Source organism: Melanotaenia boesemani, chromosome 8 (assembly GCF_017639745.1).
Source record: "Melanotaenia boesemani isolate fMelBoe1 chromosome 8, fMelBoe1.pri, whole genome shotgun sequence".
Lineage (NCBI taxonomy): Eukaryota > Metazoa > Chordata > Actinopteri > Atheriniformes > Melanotaeniidae > Melanotaenia > Melanotaenia boesemani.
In genome coordinates this window covers 7,221,884-7,245,619 of record NC_055689.1, presented here as the reverse complement: position 1 = coordinate 7,245,619, position 23,736 = coordinate 7,221,884, and the positions used below count along the sequence as shown (strand labels likewise).

Below are 23,736 nucleotides of genomic sequence, written 5' to 3'. Positions count from 1 at the left end.
AACAGAGAAAGAAAGAAGGTTGAGGCAGCCTGTGAACATAATTGATTTGAGTTCTTTCAGCTCAAAGATATGAGTAGACCTAAACATATATCCTAAATTGTAAAAAGTTAACATATATAAGTTGAGTTCATACAACACCAGAGCTTTAGTTGACTTTACTCAAAAAAACAGCTTTTAGCTGGATGCTTTACTTTTATAAGTTCACTCAACCTTTTTTTTTTTTTTTTTTTTTTTACAGTGACGGGGATTGATTCACATCTCATTTAAATAATCATTTGTTCCTATAAACATAAAAATACATGGAAAACCTGCTGGATTGCGGCCCACGTAGGACCGAATTGAGTGGCCCTGATCTAAGTGATACAAAAGATTTGGATTTAAACAATAAACAGATTTCTGCTTTGCAAGCTGCTGAACGTTCACGTTAGAAAACAATCTGATAATATAATCATAACATTTCAGAAAGCTAAAACTTAGTGTGAGAAAGAAACGCCTTTGTCTTAACATAAATAATCTGTTGGTGAAGTTTAATTGTGAAAGTTTTGACCTGTTAGCCTGCAGCGGCTTGCCTGAGGGAAGAAGAGAAATGCCACACCAGAAGAAAAATTGTCCCCCACAGCTTCTGTCAGGGACAGAGTTCATTCCTCACATTAAAATGGAAAGCCTTAACTTGCTCAAGTCGAACAGTAGAACAAGCTTTAATCCTATAAACTGAGGCAAAGATTAGCCCTGCTACTAACTGTCCTCATTTCCAAAAGTCTCTGATGCTTCCTTTATTTAATCATTCCCACGGGCCAGCCTGAAGGATGCTAACAACACCTCCCTTATGAGTGAGTAATAGTTGATGCTTATTTTAGCAATAAATTTATTTTAGGTACTCCTGTTCCACCACATCCCAAAGCTGCTCTACTGGATGGGGATCTGGGGACTGTGGAGGCCGTTGGAGTCCAGTAAACTCATTGTTCTATAAAGCAGTTGGAGATGATTCGAGCTTTGTGGCATGGTGCATTATCTTGCTGGAAGTAGCATCAGAAGATTGTCTTCTGCTGCCGTAGCCCATCTGCTTCAAGGTTGGACGTGTTGTGTGTTCAGAGATGCTGGTCTGCAGACCTTGGTAGGAACCAGTGCTTATTTGATGTCCTGTTGTCTTCCTATCATCTCCAACCAGACTGCCCATTCTCCTCTGACTGATCTTTGATGATTGGTGGGGAGAACTCCATGCGGATTTCATGTAGTAGCATGAAGAGGCATTTTGTATGTCCTATTAAGTGACTAAATATGTTTTTTTTTCACCCATTAAAGGGTTAAATCTCCTATCTTCCCCATTCTGATGCTCATTTTGAACTTCAGCAAGTCATCTTCACCACGTCTACATGACTAAATGCACTAAGTTGCTTCCATGTGATTGGTTGATTAGATATTTCTGTTAACCTAATTAACTGGCCAGCGATGGTAAACATCCTGTAACCAGAGTTTCAGACAAATGTAGTGATGTAAAGTGCTTAGTATTTCCTTGTTCAGTATGGTGGAGAGAAAGTTCCTTATAGTAGCACCGAGAAATACTAAAGTACAGAATTGCAAAGGTTACCTTCTTCTGCTGACATACAGATAGAGCAAAGTTTTAATTTCTGACCGTTTGGTAACTTAACTAGGGGACAACTTAGACTAGCAAATCCCTTAATACCAGCTCAGCAACTTTCTATCCATAGCTCGTTTAATCAGGTAGATTAAGAGTAAATGCTTTTTTGCAGAACTGGCCAGACAGTTCAGAGATTCAAGAAGCAGCGCTGTCAGATCTTGTTTTCCCATTTTTCTTTTTTGTGTAGTTTATTCTCCACAAACCACAAATTTTAATGAAAACATTTAAAAAGGAAGCCTTTGAGTTTCTGTAGCCATCTTCCAAATGTTTAACACATTAATAATCAGCTGAGTGATTTCTAGCAACAGAAAAACAAAACTCATTGCCTGGTCTGTAGCAAGCTTTAAAACAGGAGCTTAAAGAGGCAGAATGGAGCAGCAGTTGTGTGTCCTGTCGTATATAACACCAATCATCCATTTTATCATCTGAAGTGGCTGTTAGAGTGTGCGTATTAATCAGCCCGAGGGGCAAACGTAGATGCTAAAGTGAGCGGCCACTGATGAAGACAAGTGCCCCCCTAAAATGAGACCACGTTAGTCTGGTTATGCATCAGCTTGATGGATTAAAGATATCATTCCATTAATTTCCAGCCAGACCGATTTCCATTCATTTGCCACTTTGCAGCGGCTGCAGAGCTCCGGCACACTGAAAATCTGTGGGAAAGAACAGGCAAGAGGGAGATAAACACTACGTTTTATGAGGGATGTAAAGCAGAACCTGCAATTCGCAGACATTCATTAAAATCACATATGGTAGCTACTCAGGATTCAGTGAGAAATAAGATTCTGAGCACAAACTTATGCTAATAAAATCTATGTGTGTCCAACTTTTAAGATATATTCATGTTAGAAATTATTTATTCAGACAAGGGAATCAATTTGTTATCTCACATCAGAGAAAATATTCCTCTCTGAAGAGGGAAAGCTTTCTAATTGAGGATCTTTTCTTTTTTTGGAGGCATAAGATGCTTTTAATGAGGGTTTATCTTCTTTCAGACTACTTTAAAAAATGTAGCCGTTTAATCCTGGATCAGAGAAAGTTGGAATGATATAGAATATGTAAATTTAACAAAAAAAAAAAAGCATTTTACATTTAGTTTTATTGTATTGCAGACACTCAGAATGTTTTCTGTTTGGTCTGGTCAACTTAATTTTATTTATTAACTTATGTTCAATTCTGCTTTTAAGACCTTCAACATATTCCATTGTTTTATTTTTAAAGTTAGGATGAGATGGAGGCAACGAGGTAAAGAAAATAAATGTCCCATTTTAAATGTAATGTAAATAAAGAGTATAATGATTAAGTATAAAAGTAGCATCCACTAAAGGCTGAATCTTAAAGGAGCAAAGATGGGCAGAAAGGGTCCAATTTAAAAAAACAAGTGTGAGAAAATGACATTTTGTTTCTCTAAGCAATGTAAATTGTAAAAGCAAGTTTTAGCTCAAGTCTTATGACTAAATTCTCATTTAGTTTTAGTCATAATTTAGTTATCAAAACCATTTCAGTTTCAGTTTTAGTCAAATTTGGTTAATATTAGAGTTGAGTAAAGGTTTCATGTGAATCTAGTTAACTAAGATAGAGTATAAAACATGTGGGTAATGCATTATTTGTAAATGTTTCCCCTGAATCTCTAAAGTCATTAACACCGAAGTGAGTCCACACTATTAACATGTTAGAGACTGAACTCAGTAACTCGTTGTTGCCATTTCTTAAATATGTGACTCAGATTAATGGTTTATTTACTCTTCTTATTATTACTATTAACACGACAGCTGTGGCATCCTTAAAGCTGGGCACACATAAAGGTTATCGGGCTGCTTCTGTACCAATTTTGCCCCTATCCCATCCAAGGACGGCAAACACCCGACTATCTTAAGTCTTATAAAATGATCCTATACGATCATCCTGTGGTCTGAGGTGTGTTAGGAGCGAATTCGTCCTGACAATCTGCTCCGAAACGGCTTGTGGCCGACATTCGGAAGTATTGAACATGTGCAGTATTTATGACCAAAAGTCTTCACGTGTGTGAGGAAAGCCAACGACTCCTGAGTTGTGAGTCTGTAGATTGTGACGTGGAACAGAAGCCAATCAGAGCGCGAGCTGACTGGAGAGCAAGGAAGGATATAAAGATGTCTCCAGGCTTTTTTCCAAAGTCCAAAGTTCTTTTTTTATTTTTTTTATTTATTTTTTTTAGTTCAGGATTTTTCTGTTAACAAAAGTCTCAAGACCATCATCGTTCGCTCGTCTTGCATGTCCACTTTCACACTGGGTGTTGTGTTTTCCAGGTGTTGCTAGGATTCTTCTTTTTTGTTTTTGTTAGATCATGTTTGATCACGCGAGATTTCTGGCTCCGAGGACTAGACTGTGGGACAGAATTGTTATGTGTGTGTTGTTCTGTGCTGAGATTATCGGATCACACCACTCACATTACGATCAAAACAGTTTTTATTTTCATGTGTGGGGACTCTGACAGATAAATGTGCCCAGCTTAAGTTTGTAGCCTTATCCAGAGGTCATGATTTACCATTAGCTTTGAGATGCTTAAGCTAGCATCTTGTATTACGATGACCAGCATACAAATCTTGCCTCAAATTTGTTGTGTTTTCACGAGTGATATTGGTTCCACAAGGTTTACACATTACTGTATATGAAATGTGTAATTTGTCCACATGTTTGGTCATATACATGTGTTACTACATAAATTACGCAACTCCTCCCACCTTCCCACACAACTGAATTAGGTCTGACTGGATCTTATATCTGCTAAATATTTAAATCTAGTTTTCATTCACTGATAAAAGTGTTAATGTTTCCTCGAAGTTTTTGCTCTATTAGTTTATTTCCTTGTTTTTGTCCGAGTCATTGATGAAAACTATTGGCAAGAACTACTAACCAAAAAATAAATAAATAAATAAACTGAAGGAACAGCAGTCCATATAGGGAAAAGTGTCATGGTTTAAGGGGTTTGTGCTTCTGTGTTATTTCTGTTCCTGAGTTTCTTTATTCCTTAAGTCTTCTGTGTTTTTTTTCTAATTTTGTGGAGCCACACCCCTTGTAGGTTCTGTGCTCGTTGCTTCCTGATTCAGCACACCTGGTTTAATTACCACATTCACTTCATCTGTTCCTTGTTAGTTATCCCCAGTATTTATACCCCTTGGTTTCTGTTACTCTTTGCCAGATCACCATTATTTTCCCCCTGTTCTTGTCTGTCGGTTACTAGTTTTCCACATTAAAACCTGGAATATTGCACCCACCTCCCTCCTGCCTCCTCAGTCTGCTTTTGGATCCACTTCTTCTCCATCTCCATCTCAGTTGTCCATCTTAGGTTCCAAACCTAAAGCTGAAAGGTTCACTTTAATGTTTAAATATGCATTAACTGCCTTCAAGACAGCACCTTTGCTATGCAATTTTCAAGAAGACAATGCAAAACCACATTCTGCACATGCTACAACTTTATGGCTGCTGAAGAAGAGGGTGCAGAACATGGACTGGCCTTACTGCAGAGAATGCATGGAGAGTTTGTTTTTTTTTTTGTGTGTGTGTGTACTGTTGCACACTTGAGGACATTTGCTGCAGTAATGGGACAAAATACCAACCGAAACCCTTGTCGTTTAGTATCTTTATTGTCAGAAAATGTTAAAATGATGTGAGAACAAATGGCAGCAGGACAATGAGGGAAAAGCTTTGCTGTACCAGCTTTTATTTGAAATGTGTTGCATACCTGAAATTCAACAATAAATGTTCACTGGAAATGAAGTAAAGCTGCACAACATGAAATAGCTTGGTCTCATAAAAGTTAATGTAGCAAGGGTTATTGTTTTTTATGTGTGTGTGTGTGTGTGTGTGTGTGCTTTCAGGTGACTGAAACCAGAACAGGGCCTCTCGGGTGCAGCAACTATGACAATCTGGACACAGTCAGCTCTGTTTTGGTTCACAGTCCAGAAAACAAGGTTCAACTACAAGGTAAATGCAATCTGTAAATTATTGTATGCATTTATGAGAATAAGAGATGCTGGAGGGTTCCTCATTGTTTCTGACTCAGCTAAGCTAAACAGCTGCTGGCAGAATTCTTAGATTTCACATCCAAATATATGACTGCTATCAATCTTTTTACCTAATTACCCACACCCACTGCACAAGGCATTCATCACAAACAAATTAAACTAATGCAGCCTGTAAGTTTGTCCGCACTGAATATGTGACTTGAGGTTATGTTGTGTTTCAGTGGTCGTTGAGGTCATAGCCAGAGCAGCTAATGGGTAGTTTAACAGTTGAACTAATGTTCCAGTTAGGAAAAAGGCGCTGCTTTGATTCTTATGATTAATGTGTAGAATGTCTGCATTGCAACTGATAGATGTACCACCTGAAGCAGATCACCCTTTTCCAAAGTGTCAAGAGTGATGGAGACCCCACAGTTCAGCATCACAGTTCTTTTCTAATCCATATTCTGTTAGGACTAACGAAAAGGCAGGCCGGATTCAGAAAGAAGCAGACAGCAGATTGGTAAAGAAGTAATATTTATTTGGAGAACCAGGAATCCTGGGTCAACAAAAGAAGAGCTGAGGCAGAGGTGGTGGTGGGGCAAAACAGGCTTGTGTGGGGTAGTTCAGTCTGGAAAGGAAAGGGAATTCTTCTGGAAAAAAAGGGAAGTTTAACAAATGCAGGAATGGTTATATCCAACGCTGATACTTCAGAACACAAATCGGTGACTGGGCAGTGTTGTACCACTAGATAAGGCAAAAATCTGGCGATGAGTGGGCCGCAGACTGAGTCTTAAGTAGGTAGGCTGAGTTGAACAGCAGCAGGTGAGTTGAATCTCCCATTAGCACCACCACGCCCAGCAGGACGTCCGGGCCGCAAAGGGAGCAAAAGAAAGAGACGTAACAAAATAAAAAGCTACCAATAATACTATTCTTGACACATCCATGATGCAGCAGTGTTTGAAGAAGACAAAAATGGAGGATAAAGAGTGGTGGTGTGGTAAGGGGAGGGAAGGGGGAGAATCCTGGTTGTGGGTGGAGGGGTGGAAGAGAGGACAGAGGAGGCTTGGGGGCTGGGAGGCAGTGTGGAGTCTAACCAGTTGAAGAAGGTGCCACCCCTCTGCTGGACAGCCGCTGGTCTGGTTACAGCAGCTGTGATAGGACAGTTTTAAAGAGCACCGGTCAGACTGTGAATGTGTACTGTATGAGCTTCACCAAAATATTTAACTGAGTCAGAAGAACTTTGAAGACTTCATGCTAATATGTACTAAAACGGAAATCTTCATGTCCACTGACTATGAGACGCTGAGAAACAAAGCTGTAGAAATAACTGACCTCATTTAAACCTAAATAAAGCCTTTTAATTAAAACAAAAGTAAGGAATGAAGTGATGCCTGCGAGCTGGTTCAGATCTGCTTCGCATCCTTTATGCTACACATCAAACACACCCATCTAATCTGGATGGTCGACTCAAGCTACAAGTTCCTGTCTTGTTCTGTGCCTCATAATTACTGCTGCTGCTTCCACTGTCTCCCCCCAACACACTACACGGACTGCTTTTTCAGACCCTCCACCACAGCATTCACCTCTAGGCTCCAGGTTAGAATTTCACTCATCACATTAATATTAAATAAAGCCACTCCAGCCCTGCATGAGGTTGATAAAATGGTAAAAAGTCAATCAAAATCAGTCACTTATACCACATGTATAATGTCGGCAGCTTTAAACTGAATGTAAATGCAGAAACATGGAAGACAGCTTCTGCTTTATGTGTTAGAAAGTCACCAGAGCTGCCAGCATCATTGTGAACTGGGCTGCAGTGTATAGGATCCAGCTGTTGTAGTTATTCTGAACTCGGACCTCTTGAAAATGCTAAAATTATTGCTTTATCTGAAACTGAGTCTGATTTTTCTTTTTGACCAAACTCAGCCTCATGTACGGCTTTAAATTCCAGCTTCCCTCCTGCCTCATAGGCACATTCATACTAAAGACATAAATCTTTCATCTTTCTCACCTTTTCTTTTACTTGGGAGAAAAACATCATGATGTAGGAGAACAGCTGACTCGGAGAGTAAAATACCTTTTTTCTGTGGGGCTACTTTTAACAGCAGATGAATTTTCTTGTGAATAAGATGATGTTCCTTGTATGAGATAGTATCACAGTAGTTATTGCTCTGGATGAATGTTATATATAACATAGGTAACACATTTTCTCCATATATCCTGTCTTTAATGCTCCACAGGGCTGCAAGCCATCCTACCTGACTATCTACAAAGCCGCTTCATTCAGGCAGCACTCGACTATATTGGCTGTAAATCTGAGGGCCAGTTTGTTTGCCAGGACAATGACTGCTGGTGTGAGTGCAGCGTGGACTTCCCGCAGTGTAACTGTCCTCACTCTGACCTGGACACCTTGGAAAACATCCTGCTGCACATCAGAGACGCCTGGAGGCTGACCAACCAGGAGTTTGAGGAATCCGGTGAGTCAGACATTAATTGGGACTCTTCCGAATGGAACTCGGAAATGTCAGCTTCAATCGTGCTTTCAGAGAAACCATACAAGTGGAACATTGGCTTTTAGAAAATCTCCCTCCAATCTAGACTTAAGGACACAGGTCATTTTTTCTCTGAGTAACAAATGAGTTTAAACTTGAATTTAAGAGCTGGAACATTTTTTTTTCCTGTAAGTGCATTAATAGCTTCAAACACTGACTGAGTTCAGATGCTTTTGATTTTTTTTTCTTCAGAAAGTTGCTTTGAATGTTTAGATGGGTCCATTCAGTCTGATGAAGGCTCGTTGAAGAGTCACTTAAGAAAAAAATGTAAAGACCAAAAATTTAATATTTTGTGTAATTGCAAAAAAGAATACAACAGCCTTGCAAGTAACCTCCACATTTACAGCAGTGTATGTTATTCTTACACAAAAAACTAGTTGGAAAAATCTCAACATTTTCTGCTTTTCTACCAAATACAGAAAAAAGCAGCTTGCTGACTTAAGAAAGGCATAAATTTTATTCCATCCCTTTAAAATGTGAGTAATTTTAAGAAAAAATCCTTTTAATCTAATTTTAAATGTTTTTTACACTTATCAACTACTTCATCAACTCCACCCGTTCAACTGCTTGCCAACACAAAAATCTAATCAGCCAATCACAGGGAAGCAACTGAATACAATTAGTCGTGTAGACATGGTGAAGACGACTTGCTATAGCTCAATCTGAGCATCAGAATGAGGGAGAAAGGGGATTTAAGTGAGTTTGAATATTTCATGGTTGTTGGTCTGAGTATTTTAGAAACTGCTGATCTACTGGGATTTTCACACACAACCATCTCTGGGGTTTACAGAGAATGGTTTGAAGAAGGGAAGATATCCAGTAAGGAGCAGATGTCTGAACCAGAATGTCTGGTTGATGTCAAAGTTTGAAGAATAGATTGGAAAATGTTGTCTGGTCTGATGAGTCTCCATTTCAGCTTCACATTCAGGTTGTAGACTCAGAATTTGGTGGAAACATCATAAAAACATGGATCCATCTTGACTTGTATTAACTGTTCAGCCTGCTGGAGGGGCAATGGCGTGTGTGTGTTGCAAGTTGAACTCATAGAGCTTTTTGTTGTAGCATTTACTTATTTCATTACTTCTATCATTACCATGTGTATTACTGAACATTGGAACAACACAGGAAGCCTTAGTTTTAAGATTGCATCGAACCCCTTTGTGACATAGTGTGACACATCTTCAACAGCTACACATCCAGATACAGTGGTCCCTCATTTATTTATTGCAGGGGTTACATTCGATACATACATAAAAACTATAAATTAAATCCTCGAAATGATGACCTTACTAATTTTTTACAATTCAAATGCATGTTAAGGCCTAATTATCCCTCCTCAGTGTTTATAGACTTTTCCCAAACTATAATGAACATTCTCAACATTCTCACACACTTTATACACTCTCTAATTTAACAAAGTGAATTTCTTAATAATTACTCACCCTCGCCTGTATCGTCGTTTTTCACAGAAGGCCCAGCTGTTGCTCTTTCAGAAAAAGACAGTAGGACACGACAGAGTCCTTTGACCAATCAAGACACAAAACACAGTGCATTGATGTTTACCGACTCAATCAAGAAACAAAACACAGTGCATTGATGTTTACCGACTCAATCAAGAAACAAAACACAGTGGGCTGATTCCTACAGTAAAATTTGGACATAGAATGGTTGAAATAGGATTTCCATATACTTAAATATGCAGTGCTGCATTAAACAAAATTCTGTAAAACAGCAAGACCACAGAAGATGAACCGCGATATGGCGAGGGACCACTGTACACAGCTGTACCTGGATACTACCTGATAGTACTTGGATAGTGTGTGCATAGCCCCTGTCCTCCTCAGATCACCACATCACATCTGTTTCTGTGTTCTGGTTGATTCTCAGGTGTTTAAGTAGGATTGTGGTCTTCACACCATCTTTACACGTCAGCGCTTTGAACTGATTGAAAGCTGATCAGTGAGGGGGTTGCGCTGGGCAGGCGGCACAAGTAGTATTTCCTACCTATCCTGATAGTTTACTTTCCACTGTGTTCATGTTAATGATAATTATTAATATAAGAAGGAGTTTTAGTTTGAGAATCAGTTAGATCATATAAATGGTTGGTATGGGAGGAATCGATATTTCAATATCAGTTCGTACATCACTGCTAATTAGTCTTCTCAAATAACCATGTAGCTCAAAAGCATTTATTTTCTTCATTTTATTACATACACAGCATAAAATGGTCTTCGATAGAAGCGACAGCCATGATCTCAAGATCTGGAAACTGAACATCCAGCCATTGTTTTGGTCTGTCTAACCAGGTGTCGGCAGGTAGACGATAAGGGCATGCTTTCAGTCCTACTGCCACTAGCTTCGTCTCTTTTTCTTTTTCGAGGCTATCACTATAACTGTAGGACATTATGCATAATTTTCTATGAAAAACTGACAGAAAACTTAAAACTATAGGAACCAGTTGCACTCCAACACGGACGCTGACATGATGCAGGGTTTGTTTTCATCAGTAAGCAGTTCATGGTCAAGTGACTTCCGGGTTGTGACGTATGTTTGTGCCCACTCATAAAGCCCAACCCAAGCAAAAATGGGGAGAATTTTTTTTAATTTTTTTCATCTGAAGTCTTTATTTGGCCATTTAACTAAAATGCAAAAAATATTTAACACAAATAATGTTTGTACATTTATTACCATGTAATATGTCAAAATTAATGGAGTGCAAAAGGTGTCTACCAGGGGGTAGAAGATAAGCATCAGATTATATTATACGTTTAATCAAAGTTTTTACCATTAGTGAGGAAAAGGTCTCAGAAACTGTATATATCAAATATGATACACACTGCATTAGAGGGTTAAAGTCGGTTTGGTGTATAAGCACCTTCATATGAGTGGAATTCCATAAAATTAGTAAAATCATTGCACAACACTTCATAGCTACTATCATCAAAACATTGAAAAAAAAAAGCTACCTCTGACTATCTTGACTGGAGCATAAAAGACTCAGTGGTGATTAATGAAAGAAATTAATGATTTCAGCAAAAAATTACGTTTGCATTTTGGACTCAAAAGTTAGATTCTTCTGCATGTTAACAAAGGGTTCAATGCCCTCTAGTTGTGCTCTTACATTCAATCCATTTTATTGCTGACCAGCAATTTATTTGTGCAAGGCATTGCGCTATTTACAGTTTCAGTCACCATGACGATGTTGTTGTCTACACAAAAGAAAAACCATAGTGAAGCAGACATCTCCACAGCATCCCAAATGTGTCTGACATAAAGTCAGGAACACCAGTAGTGCACGAAGATCAATTTATTAGCAGGAAGGATTGTCACTCAGCTTATTTAGTTAGTTTACAATCATGTGCACTAGTTTTGTGAGGTGCTAAAAGCTAAAACAATAGTAAATCCAATTGTTGGTGCAAAGAAACAAACTGTCTCCAAGTTTTTAATCACCATAAAAACTCCTACATTGCTAGTTTTTAATCCTTATATATTACACTGAAATAGGATGCTTCAGGTGCTTTTTGCAGCTGCCCCCTTATGTATTAAAGCCTTTTGTATTTCCCTAATTCCTGTAGTTATTTTCTTCAGTGCTACACAAAAAAAAGCATCTACACAAAACATTCCCTGAGTCCTGATTTGTTATGCATTGGGGCTGTATTTTCAAGACCTTGCTGTGTTTACCATAAACACACAGCAGCATTGTGGAAGTGATTTGTGGCCTCAGCCAGCATTTATAAAACTGTTTACACAAATTTGCAGCAGAAAAGATGGTACAAATCAATGGAGTAAACTGGATATTAATGGAAACAAATCCACAGTTATATACTATATTTAAGAAATATGTTTGCTTTGTTGCTGCATTCTCCTACCAACCACAGCTGAGTCTACTTGTTGTTGGCATCCTTTCATGGGGTAATTTATACTGTCGAATCCCCCTACCAGCATTAATATACTGTATAAACTGGTGTACTTTCATGGGGTCACTTAAAATATTAAATCATCATGCCTGCACAAATATATATAATAGCATACTTTTATGGGGTAATTTATACTGCTGAGACATCCTACCTTCATTAATTTATTGAAAGTTTGGTTTTGAATGTGTAGTGGAATTTATTTATCAAAGATCACACACTGAGTGAGAATCAAACAGGGTATTTTTAATTAAGAGCTGTATACACAGACATACAAAGTGTAGACTACAGAATATAAGGGTATGTGTATAAAATTTTCCATTACAAATGTATGTGACATTATTTTTTAAAGACGCACAACAGAACACAGCCTCTATTACAGGGATGCAACCCTTCTGCAACCCGCTTGAATCAGATGTCATCTGCTTGTCATTCAGTTCTGCAGAGGCCTGGTAATGAGCCAGTAATTTGATTCAGGTGTGTTAGAGAAGGGTTGCATCTAAAAGTTGCAGGATGGTAGATCTCGAGGACCGGACTTGGGCACCCCTGCTCTATTACCAACTAATTCCTACCTGTACTGTAAGATCTCTCCAGCCAGTTAAAGACTTTTGTCTTATCTCTTGTTCTCTCTTTCTTTCTATTCCTCTCTCCCTGCGATAATGTCTTCTTGCATTTCTTTGTTGAATCAGCCAGGGTCTTACACTGTCTTCCATCTGCTTGCTAGCATGTACCGCGGTGCATAAAGCGAAACTTTCCTGCAACATAACGTGACGTCCCAGATGAAAAAGTATAGTGCTGTTTCTCAGCCACGGGGCACTGCTGGACAGCAACAGCTCCAGAAGTGCACATAAAAGATGTCACTGAACCATCAAACAAGTCAGAAACACAGAGTTTTAAGTTTGAAAAATTATGTAATGCGTCTTTAAGACCGTACCTATAGAGTGCATTAATTTGCAAATCTGTGGATTACTGATCTTTAAACTAACTGACTTTTTGATCACACAAGACTGTGAATTGTATTAAAAATGCACTGATACACAGATCGACAGATAGACATTGTGTAAGAATTAATTGGAATATTTGATACCTGTCAATCAAAAGGACACGCCTGTAATCATGCCGAATTTCAAGATTAAATAACATCCAAACAGATGAGTTTGAAAAAAATTCACCCCATCACAGTTGTCATGAAGGTAAACTTGACCTATTAATCCTAAAATGAATTTTTGTACCAGACTTTAAACATGTTTATTTCTGCTGTGAAGTTGGTCTTTTTAACATGAGAATCTATGGGGACTGATTCTGTTTTGGAGCCCCTAGGGGATGAGGGGTGGACTGCAATTTTTGCACTTCCGCATAGGCTTCACATTTTACCGGCGGAGGCTGCCGCTTGGTTACACACAAAGAACTTACTTCTGAAGTTAAATATTAACTTTATTCACCACCACCATATTCACAACGCAGTTTGCCTAATTCTAAACTTGCTACCAGACTTCCGCCCACTTCACAGCAACAGTGTACATAATGTTAGCATAGTTTGTGATCACCGTGAAATAAATACAGACGTATGCTTTAATCAGTAATGCAGTTAGTGTATTTCAAACTTAACGCACTCAAGTGAAGAAGCTCCCTCTGAATCATAACTGGCCAGGGGGAAAACATGTGGTGGATGGAAATTTACTGCCATCGTTCCTCCGTTTAGAAGGAAAAATGGTTCTAACAGGGGGAACGGATCTCAACGGGGAAAATGTCCTTGGCACAACACCGGCTTTTTGTCAGAGTTAAAGCCAGCTTATAAAGCCTTCTTTTAGTCCGGCTTTACCGTGACAGAAAGCCAGCATTTACCATGACTATGAAAGTGACTGAAACCACATGATCGAAGGTTCTTGTATTTTAGCAAAAACCACTGTTTTGCTGCCCATGGTAACAGCAACACTGTCTAACAAAAGTTATGAAAAAAGTAAGCTTTAGACTAATTTAGGCAGTACCGTTGACTTACTTGTCAAGGAGAAAGCTGCCAACTTCAGCCAGCTTTATTATTTGTTGTAGAGTCTACCTGGGGATGGCTAGCCTGATGTTTGTCCTTTTTGTAATTGTCCTTTTATGTATCGTCTGGTTACGCTGCCTTTTAGGTCCCCTTTTTTACTTTTTTGGCAATGGTGGACTTTGGACTTTGGACTCCCATGCTGCTGCTGCATCTGCATGATCCTGCAATTCAACAGATTTTCCAACTTGCTGGGATAGTGCTACTCTTGTTTATCTTCTTCTCTCACGTCTCATTCACTGTGCGCTGGCTCACAGGGAAAACACATAGTTAGTTCTATTTGTCCCTTGCTGGTGGCTGTAGTTTCAAGATGGCAGACCATCATGGCACTGCCCTACTGGCTTACCAATCATATGTAAAAAAAAAATATATATCTAAAATTCTTTACTTACAAGAATGTGTCAGATCATTAGCGAAGGTCAAAACACACCAATGATAACACATATATACATGCAGACATAAATTTTGACCAGTAAACAACTGAAAATTTTATACAATGTCCCTTTAAGGTTGAGAGAGAGAGAGATGCACAGCACGTCAGGTGGTTTGACACACAGGTAGGGGAATGCTGGAGCAGAGAAAGTTAGCTGTGAGAAACTACCTGTTTAGCGGTGAATGTTTCGCTACAAGCTTTAGCAATAAATGCTACACAGCTCTTCTAGTTCCAGCCGAGTCCCATGTCTGCTTCACCACTGCTGGGTAAAGCGAAAGGAGATATAAATCAGACTGAAAGACAAGTAAAAATGGTAAATGTTAATGGTCAGTATTTATACAGCGCTTTTGCTGTACCGGGAATGATATCCAAAGCACTTTACATCATACTTCACATTCACCTATTCACACACATTGATGGCGGAAGCTGCCATGCAAGGCGCTCAACCACGACCCATCAGGAGCAATTAGGGGTCCGGTGTCTTGCCCAGGGACACCTCAACATGAACTCAACTTGGCCGAGTGTCGAACCGGCAACCCTCAGGCTACAAGACGACTGCGATGCCTTGCCGAGCCACGCCGCTCTGGTTTTGTTGTAGCTGAACACTCCTTTCGGTGAGGTGTTAAGCCATCTAGCATAGCAGCCTAATAGAATAGACTAATAGATTTTGTAAGGCCTGACTAGTAGACTTCAAAAATTACCTAAAATGACCATTACTACTTTCTACCTATATTTGGTGGGTTGGTAGGTCATAATTTAGAGCCGTAGTTAGACGTATTACAATATAAGATTATTCTGAATCAGCTTTACAACTAACAGTGACTTATTCACATCTATTTGTTTTTTGTGTTTCAGTATCTGGATAGAGATTGTGGTAAACTGCAGGCTGACTGCATGACAGAGGCATAAACCTGTGAGAGTTTTTTTTAATGATAAACATACTGACAGTACGAGAGTGATGTGCTGTGCTGTCATGTGCAGCACTAACTGCAAATAATTTGTTCTGAGAGGTGACACAGTTTGTAAAGTTTTCCTGACATAAAAAAAAAAAAATTCAGAAACTTTCCTGAACACCCATCACTTTTTGTTTTCTTTTTTTTTTTTTTTTGGATAAGTGTGACACAAGTAATTACTATAACTGAGGCAACCTGTCTTGCTTTTACAGTTTTAATGGCAGGAATAGCAGTTGTGCTCTCAGTGTCACTTTATGTCTAATTAGAGCCTATAGCTAATTTTAAAAGGCACACAGCTGACATGCCCTGAATATACTGTACTGTATGTTTCTAGGAGAAAGAAATGCATGTATATATTCTTTCATGATCAATACAAAGGAAATCTGAGTGTAAAAATATTTTATTAAAGCTTTGCAGCTGTTTTTTTTTTCTCTCTCTTTAGCTGTTTGATTTTTCCGGAGCGAACAATGAGGAGTAGGTTTTTTTTGGATATCGTTTCCCTGCGGCTTACAGCCACTGGGAAATTTTTACTTATTTATTTTCCTCTTCTTCCTTCCAGAGGAGTTCCAAAGCTTTGTTGGGAAACTGCCAAGCCATTACGCTGTGAACACATCTGTTGTGGAGAACTTGTGGAGGATGGATGCTAGCCTGCTGCAGCGCTACAGGCAGCTGGAGACCAGCAGCAGCCAGCTTCTTACCAAAGCTCGCCGCACAACTAACAAGATCTTCAGCCTGAGCAAGAGGTGCCGCAAACAGCCCAAAATAGCCCTGCCGAGGCCGAGGTAAGAAGCAAGACAGGAACAAGAGGGAGGAATATTTGTATTGCTGTGTAATAACCTATGTGCTCCCTAAAATATTATAATCATGAGAATGATGAATGTGCCAAGCAGAGAAGAGGGAGAGAAAGCAACAGAGCAAGACGGTACTTATTAGAAGGCTCTGGAGGAAAAGTAGTCGTGGATTGAGGTGAAAAGTGCTGACGGGAACAGAGGTGCTTCTTTGTTCCAGCCAGCAATTGACAGAGTGGATCATACTTGCCAAAAAACACCTTGTAACCATCTGTAAGTTTACATTTAATTACAACCATCCCGGAGTCTTTACATTAGACATCTAATATTTAATCTTTGTTGAAGACATCCAGGCGGGAAATAAGACAGTGATTTAACCCCTTACAATGCAGACGTACCAGTCCCGGTACATGACTACTAATCAACAACATTGCAGCCATGTGTGCAAGCCCCTCCGTCATGAATGCCCACAATATACACATCAAATCAAAGCTCAAAGTCTCGTCTTTCTGATGATATAAACCGTTCGACACGCAACAACCACAGCACCAACACGAAAGCCTTTTTTTACAGAAAAGCAGAACGTTTAAATGTTGACTTTCCTTACCTTTGAGGGCTCTCTATAGGTCAAACATCAATATTTCCCATCAAGATTGGTCTCATTCCATCCGTACAGGTTAGGCGAGGACAAAAAAAAAAAAAAAACTGTGTGTTCTAAAGTGTATAACTTTTTATCAGTAATACTTACAGTGATTCTGATTGCTGTGGGTGAAACTAGAGAGTGTTACCTTTACAAAGAGCCTGTACTTACAATCCAGAGGGTTCAAGAACAGCAGTAATTCTAATTTGGAGAGGTCATATTACAAGCTTTTTTGCCAAAATGACCCCGCTTGATAAGGGGTTAATTCATCTTGTCCTTATCAGGTCTTAAAAAAAGATGACAAAATATAATCTGTCATGTTGTTCTCCATCTGAGATTGTATTTGCTGCATTTTAATGTCAATAGGACAAAATGTAAAAGCAGTGTTTGTAAAACAAAGTCCACCCCATGATTCAATAACTTGTAGAGTCATGTTTAGGAAGGGCTTTTTGGCCACTCTTCTTTACAACATTGCTTTAGTTCATTAATAGTTACAGCATTTATTTATTCATAGCTCTGTTGAGATACTACCACAGCTTTTCAGTCAGGTTAAGGTCTAAATTTTGACTGCTGAAACCTTGATATTTTTCAGTCAGTTCTATATTGGCTGCTGTGTTTAGGATCTTCTCTCACATCTGAAGGTGCCCAGGTCCTTCGGCAAGCCCGAATCATCAGTCCTCCACCACCGTGCTTACCAGTTGGTATGAGAAGTTTCGGCTGATATGTTGGTTGGTTTTATGCAAATGTGCATTATGACTAAACATAACTACGTTGGTCTTGTCTGTCCAAATTGTTCTTAAGTTCATAAGTTCATAAGTTTTTTTTGTTTGTTTGTTTTGTTTTGTTGTTTTTTTTAATAGGCTTCGCACACCTATGCTGTGCTGTCAAGCTATTGTTTTTTTTTGTTTTTTTTTTTTAAAAAGGAGGCTTTTCTCTGCAACCCTTCCAAACAAGCCATACTTTTAAAGTCTTTTTCTAATTGTTCTGTCATGAACATTTAACCTGAACATGCTTGATATTCCACTCCTGGGAAGACTTGCAGCTTGAATAATTTCCAGTTGACAGACAAATCACTCCATAGATGCACTGCAGAATAAAATTACATTGCATCATACCACCATAAAAGTTCTGCTTTTACTGACCCTTGGACATCTGACTTTTACCAAAGTGGATGTCAGTTTAACACTAAATATTTTAAAACATTGGCTCTTTCTGTTGATGCAATACAGTAAAAACAGGAATATTTCAGGCATAGTCACAAATGATGATTAATCATTTATCCATATATACTGCTTCGTCCATTAAGGGTAGCTGGACGCTGAAGCCTAACCCAGCATTTAGCAGATGAGAGGCAGGGTACACCCTGGACAGGTCACCACTCCATCACAGGACATGATTAATCATGATTACTTCATTTGTAAGCTTTGATTAATCTGATTTTTTTTTTTAAATCATTTGACAGCCCTATTTTCATTATATATATATATATATATATATATATATATATATATATATATATATATATATAATATATCACCTTCTTATATTTGCATTTTTTAAGTCATTTTGCTTTAAAAAGTCATCTTAGCCAGCATCATTGTGTTTTATCATACTATGGATTAAACACCCTTTTCAGACTTGCAAAGGCTTTTCATTCATTTGAATGATTAAGCATAATTTCTGAATTTCCCTCTTTGGATTTCCGTTAACAATCTGTGGAACCGTCAACGTGGAAGAAGCAATAAAGACCTAGATTGGCGTTAACACTGATGGTTCAGCATCCTTCTGTTCTGGTCTGTGGGTTTTGGTTTGAGTTTATGTTTGATTTACTGTTGCCTAAGTTGCTGTCCTGGGGAGTATTCAATGAATGTTGCTAAAGAAAGCCAGGCTGTATCGGGAAAGCCTCGCTTGAACTTACACCATCTCTGAATTAAGGCTCAAGCCGTTCCACTAACACATTTCAGCTGCATCTACTTTAGGCTAATTCAAGCGAGGCTTACATAGCCTGGCTATGTGGGAGGTCCTGAGGAACGTAGGAAGCCTTGTTGAGTGGCTGGTGGAAAACAAGAGCTGGCAGAAAAAGAGAGCAAGCCTAGAGCTGTCATTTTCTCAGCAGCTGAACAAAGAATGCTGATAGAGATCAGTGACGTGAGGTGGGGGTCTGGAGTCAGATTTACAATTGTAAGAACTGAAAAGAGCATCTTATTTCACTATTCATCCAACAGCATGCAACTATACCCCTTTGAGGTGAGGTAGAGTACTGCCTGCCTCACCTGCTGATTTTTTTCTGCACTTTATTGTACAATAAGCAGGAACATTTCTCTCACACATGCATTAAAGACATTACACTGACTGTAGAGAGTCATGGTGTATAACAAATATTTCTGTAAAGTTCATGTTGGTGACATGCTGAGGAACAGAAACGTGTCATGCAACCCAGTTTGTATTGTATCACCAGTCAGAGGAGGGACAGCTCGCCACTGCCTCACCTGGGATTTCTGCCCTGTGTTTGATCGGGAAATCCTCAAATTCTGCGTTATTTGTGTTAAGTCATACTAAAAAATGCATTTTTAACAGAGATCGGTGAAAAATATTATTCATTTTATGTACTTTTTCTTTTTTATCATGATGCCTCTTCTAACTGCACGTCACTGCTGTTAACTGCTGATTTCGCTGTCCTGATTTAATTATGGTCTCCTCTTTGTTATAAACCTGTTTACATAAAGCAAGCTGAATTGTCTCTGTATGTACTGGCCCTGTTCAGTTTATTGATAACCCAGTAATCAATATGCATCATCTGATTATCATGTGCGCGCGCGAGAGTGGGTGCGCGTGTGTGCAACCTACATTAATTCTGCACTGTTACATTTCAACAGAAGCAATCGTAACAGCAAATCGTACCTGCAGCAGGTGAAAATAAAGTACAAGAACATATCTCAGAGTGGGAGGGAGCCTTTGAAGAAATGTGTTTGTTCTAAACATGTTGAGCTGTAAATAAGTTGCACTGTAGATACCAAGACAACATCAGAAACCACTTCCACTGATGGGGGTCTTTCCCCTGAAAACCCGTAGGGCTGGTGGCCCGAATGCCCTTCGAATTAAACATGCGCCTTCTGCAGGGTCATCAATAAAAGGCCAAGGCATGGTTACCAAAAAGGAACTCTGTCTCTATCTAGCTATATCTCTTTCCATCTGTCTCTTTAGATTAGTTTTCTCTTTCTCTATCTCGCTCTTTAAATACCCTCGGCCTGTATGGACGGGGCTCAGCTGATCCCAGTTTTACTGTTAGCCAACCAGAGGCAGTGGAGGACGAGTGTTCGTGAAATTGGGGAGGGGGTTTAATAAGGTATTAATTATTTTTAATGAATACCATGTTCTTTTTCATTTCATTTCATGTTCAGTACTTGTATAGTTGCATTTCTTTAGTTACATTGGCACTGACAGATTTATTAATTATTCAAGACAGTCAAAGTAATGATATGATAAGTGTTTTTTTTTGTTTGTTTGTTTGTTTGTTAGTTTTTTTTATTTTTATACATGAATGAGTGGCGGGAGCGCAGCGTTCTACCAGGTGGAACTTTCTTTTGGGAATCTGTATCAGACCTTTGAGACACAGCTAAGCTAAGCTTGAATGTTAACCTGCCCCCGTGCAGGCTAGTTCTGGTGCATAAGTTACCATGGTTACTCAGCGGGCATTAAAATAAGCCATGTTGATGGAACGGAACTCTGGCCTAAATAGGCCAGACTTATCAAGAAAAGCTCGGCTTTCCCTTAATCCAGCTTTGTGGAATACCCCCCTGGTTTCTTGTTTTATTTTATCATTTTTTCCCCTCATGTTTTCTGTCTGCTGTACTTCCTGTTCCCGGCTTCCTGTTCCCGGCTTCCAGTCGGTAGTTGTCACACCAGTTTCTCGGCTTGTAATCAGCCCTTCTGTATATATGCTCCACGTTTTCCTGCATTCAGTACCAGTTTCTTTGTGTTTGTTCTTCCTCTTCTTGTGTTCCAGTTTTTTTAGTTTGGTCTTTTCTTACTTAGTTTCCAGTGTTCCTATTTCTGCAGTGCTTTCTGTTTAATTAAACAATCATCTTAGTCATCCAGTTTTGTCTCTGTGAGTCCTGCATTTGGGTTCTTCCACCTCGTCTCCTGTTTCCACAATCCATGACACCATCAGCAGGTATGAATATAGAATATTTGGGCAAGGTGACATGTGTGGTCTGATCTTGGATGAATGGCAGATTTCACTTATGATGATGGCTCTCGGTGTCACTGACGAGGGCATGTCTGAACGAGGCTGAACTACCATCTAATTGTGACAAATGTGGGAATAAGTGAATGATACTGACTGATGATATCATTAATGTTTCGTATCTGGAACGGGCCTTAAAGCGGAATAATGGCACATTCACACTTGGTCCGCTTTTTGCTTCCACGGATAGTACAGTTAATTCAGGTTTGCTTCAAAACTGAGTCTGAGTTCACTTGCTAGTGAACTCTGGTGCAGTTCGCTTGCAGTGTGAAAGCAAACGGACCATGCAGTGAATCAAAGAGAGAAAGTGTCGTGGAGCAACATGCTGGATATCTCCCTGCTTTAGCTGCTTCTACTGGACAGTTTCTTTTGATAACTGTATTAGGTTTGATAACTAAAGTAAAAGAAATAAACCCTAAAACTGCTTAAATTAGTTTTTTTCCATTATTTACTTGAAGTAAACAAGTCGACTGAGGGGGAAGAATTTCTGTTTTTCTCACACATTTTTTCTTCTTGGTCAGTGGTTGTTTCAGCCAATACTGCCCCAAAATAAGCAGTTATTGTAACTGTGTGATGTTGTCCAGGCAGTTTGGTCCTCTGTGTTAAAGCAAAACAAACCAAATGATGATACGGCATTAATCTGAACCAAACAAAGTTGGCTGGATTATCCTGGTGTGAATGTGCTCTAAGTAAAAAAAGACAACAGGGTCAGAAGAAATTAGTTTTATGTACAGGTATTTGTGTCTGTGTCCTCACAGAGAAAGTAGCAGCTACTTTTACTTCAAATTCTTTTCACTGCACATACAAACAAGACATTTCCTGAGCAAACCCTCCTTTCCTATTCACTCAGAAAAATATGACAGAGATTTAGCATGGCAAATGCAAATTTATTTTATAAGCCAAGCCAGGAGTGTGTTGTCTCTGAGCCTGATGTGTACTGAAACACTTGTCATCTCTCCCTCAGGCCCCTGCACTTCTGGCTGAGCTACGCTCTCTCCATGTTGTACTGCAGCGAGAACAAGCAGGTTGGTGTTTACAGTGATAAAAGCCGCAGCTGCAGCTGCCCCTACAACCACCCGCCTTGCCAGGGCCTCATCCCCTGCTCTGCAGGCGACGGTCCCCGCTGTGCCTCCTGTTCCGCCGAGAACCGGACTCGATGCTCCAGCTGTAACCCAGGCTTTACCCTAACCCAGGGAGCCTGCCGTCCCGCCGTGCCCGACCCAACAGACCCCTACCTCGGCATAGAGAGCGACAGAGATCTGCAGGACCTGGAGCTGCGCTACCTTCTGCAGCGTCGCGACCCGCGCATCACTCTACATGCTGTGTTCGTCAGCAACGATGTGCATATAAACACTTGGTTTGATCCCTTCTGGAGAAAAAGGATGCTGCTAACACTCAAGAGTAACCGGGTCAAATCCAACCGTGTTCATGTTCTCCTCGGACTGACTCTGCAGTTTTGCCTCACGGGAAACACCACGGTGGAGCCGACACTGTCGCTGTTTGTCAATCCTTTTGGGGGAAGCCATTCGGAGAGCTGGACCATGCCTGTAGGTCAGCATGGGTATCCCGACTGGGAGAGGACCAAGCTGGATATCCCTCTGGACTGCTACAACTGGACTTTGACTCTTGGAAACAGGTGGAAGAGCTTTTTTGAGACCGTCCATTTTTACCTGAGGAGTCACAGCAGGGACTCAGCGGGAGGGAACAGGAACATGTCGCTGCACTACGAGCCTCAGGAGGACAGAGAGGTGTCCAGCAACATCGGCTACATGAAAGTGAACAGCATGCAGCTGTTCGGATACAGCGTGCACTTTGACCCAGAAGCGATCCAGGACCTGATTCTGCAGATAGACTACCCGTACACTCAGGGATCACAGGACTCGGCTCTGCTGCAGCTGGTGGAGCTGCGCCACAGGGTGAACCGCCTCTCGCCTCCAGGGGCTCTGCACATGGATCTGTTCGCCTGCCTGCTCCGCCACAGGCTCAAACTGTCCAGCACAGACGTGACCAGGATACTCACTGCCCTGCAAGCTTTCAGTGCCAGACAACCAAACTACACAGAGTATGAGGCCAATAAACTGTGTAGTTAATGGCCACTATTTCATGTTTTGTACTCTTTCCTTGCCACAGACAGACATGAATCCTCACTCAGCTGGATCATATTGTGTTGAGTGTAGTATGTTGTTCAAGAATGTGCTGTGTACACAATGTGCAATTAAATTTGATGTGTTTGCTATGATTGCATTGCATCTTTTTGACTGAAATCACATTTTACATACAAACATCTCTGTTATTAACCCTTAAAAACATCTTGGTTTTATTCCAGCCTTAGAGGACCATTATTTTTGTTCTTTTCAGACAGCCATACCTTCCTGCTCACTTGTTGATCTTTGGCTGCTCCTGATTGGACGTTTAAATTAATTTAAGCTCTGATTGGTCAAACGTTCATCATAATTAAGTTAAAATAGAGGTCTCTTAGCAACATAATAGTGATAGTGATTTTTGTTTTATTATGAAAATGTGATAAATAATGGTGTTATCATG

General features: G+C 39.8%; 1 protein-coding gene across 1 annotated transcript in view; it reads left to right on the top strand.

Moving 5' to 3' along the window:
- LOC121643895 (BMP/retinoic acid-inducible neural-specific protein 3-like) overlaps positions 1-23,431 on the top strand; it is a 38,072-nt gene extending 14,641 nt beyond the window's left edge. Inside the window, exons 4-7 of the mRNA XM_041991491.1 lie at positions 5,497-5,602; positions 7,863-8,099; positions 16,078-16,300; positions 22,157-23,431. Of these exons, the coding sequence (XP_041847425.1) occupies positions 5,497-5,602; positions 7,863-8,099; positions 16,078-16,300; positions 22,157-23,282 (1,692 nt within the window). The 3' untranslated portion in view covers positions 23,283-23,431. The remainder of the gene's footprint in view (positions 1-5,496; positions 5,603-7,862; positions 8,100-16,077; positions 16,301-22,156) is intronic.
- The last annotated feature ends 305 nt before the right edge of the window (positions 23,432-23,736 follow it).